Source organism: Colobus angolensis, unplaced genomic scaffold (genome assembly GCF_000951035.1).
Source record: "Colobus angolensis palliatus isolate OR3802 unplaced genomic scaffold, Cang.pa_1.0 Scaffold124, whole genome shotgun sequence".
Taxonomy (NCBI): domain Eukaryota; kingdom Metazoa; phylum Chordata; class Mammalia; order Primates; family Cercopithecidae; genus Colobus; species Colobus angolensis.
The window spans coordinates 246,660-248,867 of NW_012113586.1; the positions used below are offsets into that span (position 1 = coordinate 246,660).

General features: G+C 50.0%; 1 protein-coding gene across 1 annotated transcript in view; it reads right to left on the minus strand.

The window, feature by feature from the left end:
* LOC105505253 (myomegalin-like) overlaps positions 1 to 1,985 on the minus strand; it is a 119,953-nt gene extending 117,968 nt beyond the window's left edge. Inside the window, exon 1 of the mRNA XM_011933039.1 lies at positions 1,421 to 1,985. Coding sequence (XP_011788429.1) covers positions 1,421 to 1,653 — 233 coding nt within the window. The 5' untranslated portion in view covers positions 1,654 to 1,985. The remainder of the gene's footprint in view (positions 1 to 1,420) is intronic.
* Positions 1,986 to 2,208: the final 223 nt, after the last annotated feature.

Genomic DNA, 2,208 nt, shown 5'->3' on the forward strand with positions numbered 1-2,208 from the left:
AAGAACAGAAAACCAAACACTGCATGTTCTCACTCATAGGTGGGAATTGAACAATGAGATCACTTGGACTCAGGAAAGGGAACATCACACACCGGGGCCTACTATGGGGAGGAGGGAGGGGGGAGGAATTGCATTGGGAGTTATACCTGATGTAAATGACGAGTTGATGGGTGCTGACGAGTTGATGGGTGCAACACACCAACATGGCACAAGTATACATATGTAACGAACCTGCACGTTGTGTGCACATGTACCCTAGAACTTAAAGTATAATAAAAAAAAAGACATATGATTTATTTAAGCACTATTAACTGAATGTCTGAGTCTGTTTTCTGACATAAACAGTGGATAGTGTTATGAAAAAATAAAATTGTCAGTGAATATGCTAAATTTCATAGTTCACAAATATACCTATCCGGAACATAGAATACAGATCCAATGACTATTTAGTTTTATAATTAGCACTGTTTTAATCCAAATTCCAATTTTATGCACAGGAAACTGAGGCCTACAGAAATGAAGTAACTTTTTACAGACCCATTAGCTCAGAGGCTGGAACCACTATTGCCTGGTAGTTTGATTTATGAGTACTACCTTCCACGAAATAAAAAGCTAAAAATGCTGTGATGAGGACATGTTTTTTTCTAGAAAGGCTGCAGCACAATCTATCTCTTCTCCCAAAAATCGTATGTATGACAGATTTTTATGTTACTGCTACTACATGAAGAAAATTGAGCCTAATCTGTTTGGCCTTCCAGGCCAAAGCAAAGGAAAGGATTGATTTTAGATGGAGCTTGTCCTGCATGGCCTCCATCCAGCCATCAGGCAGGGCTCCAGCTCTGCAGGGGAAGAGAGGTAGCCCAGGAAGAGGGAATCACCACCCGCCCCACCTTGCGATCTGTATCTAAGAGAAATAACCCTGAAAAGAAGAGGTATAAGAGAAGGAAATGTGTGCTTTCGTCCGGGTGCATTTCCTGATCCTTCATCTTCCATGACGATCTCTGATGTTTCCATCCTGGTATAGCCTTCTGAGTCATGTGTTCATCTCTCCTTTGGCTCAGCCCAACAGACACAGCCTGCAGTCTCACCTCCATCAACACAGCAAATGTCTATGCCTCAAGCAAAGACCTTGAGATAGAGACCGAGCTTCCCACGCTTTAGCCCTTCCAGGGGCGCACCTTTATTTCTGGGCAACTCAACACTGTCCCTCCTCCTCCTGCCTCCACCACGGGCCCCATTACCTCCCTAACCTTCTCCAAGCAGTAGTCACTCAGCGCCAACTCCTCTCAGGCGTCGGGATCTCCAGCCCGGGGCCCCAGCCCTCCGTGCGGTTCTCCTGCCCACCGCACCGTGCGTTGCCTCCCCCATCGCGTTCCTCAGCCTCCGGAGCTCCAGAGGCAGGAGCTGGCCATGCTCTCACCTCATCCAGGGTGCGGCCGCCGCGGCTGCTTCTTCCTCCTCGGCCGCCGCTGCCCAGCTCCCGGCTGGCTCTGGGCGCCGTCTTTCCCGGTTCGGGGGATGCCGCGGGGACTGAGGGGTTCGTGTTGCGTCCCCGGAACGGTAAGGCGCGTGGTGAGCCCGGCGGGACGCGCGACAGCAGCAGCCCAACTCGTATCGGCGGCGGCAGCAGGACCCGCTGTCTGTCCCCTTCATGGATTTCCTGGGCCTGGCCACCTCAGTCTTAGCTACGGTTCCTGCTTGTTTTCCTGGTGTCTTCCGGGACTGCCAGGGCGCATCCTCTGGGCCTGGCTGAGCATTCCCGTCAGTTCCCTGGGCCTCCTCCGCGGCTGCCTTTGCCACCTGCTCCGCCCAGATTGCTTTGGTCCTTCTCCCGCAGACACACTCAACTGCCCTTCATCATCTGTCATCTCCCCATTCTCTCTCCACCCACTGCCTCATTCCCAGATCCCACTCCGTTTCTTCCTTTCTATCCGCTCCAATGTCACCTTCCTTTTATTTCCAACCTCAAAGAAGTTTCTCCTTTTCTGTCTCTCAATAGTTTCCCCGGTTTCACCCTCCTCCCCGCGCCCCGTATCAGTCATCCTTTCATAATTTATCCAGTTTTTCCTATCCTATTAGCTCCAAGGAATCATTACTGCAGGTTGTTGGCTGGCCTCTTTTCTTCCTCTCTGTTTCTCTCTCTTTCCTAAAATCTTTTCCTTTCAATTTTCCCTTTAGTTTTTCAATTGTAAAAACTTTCTCCCAAAC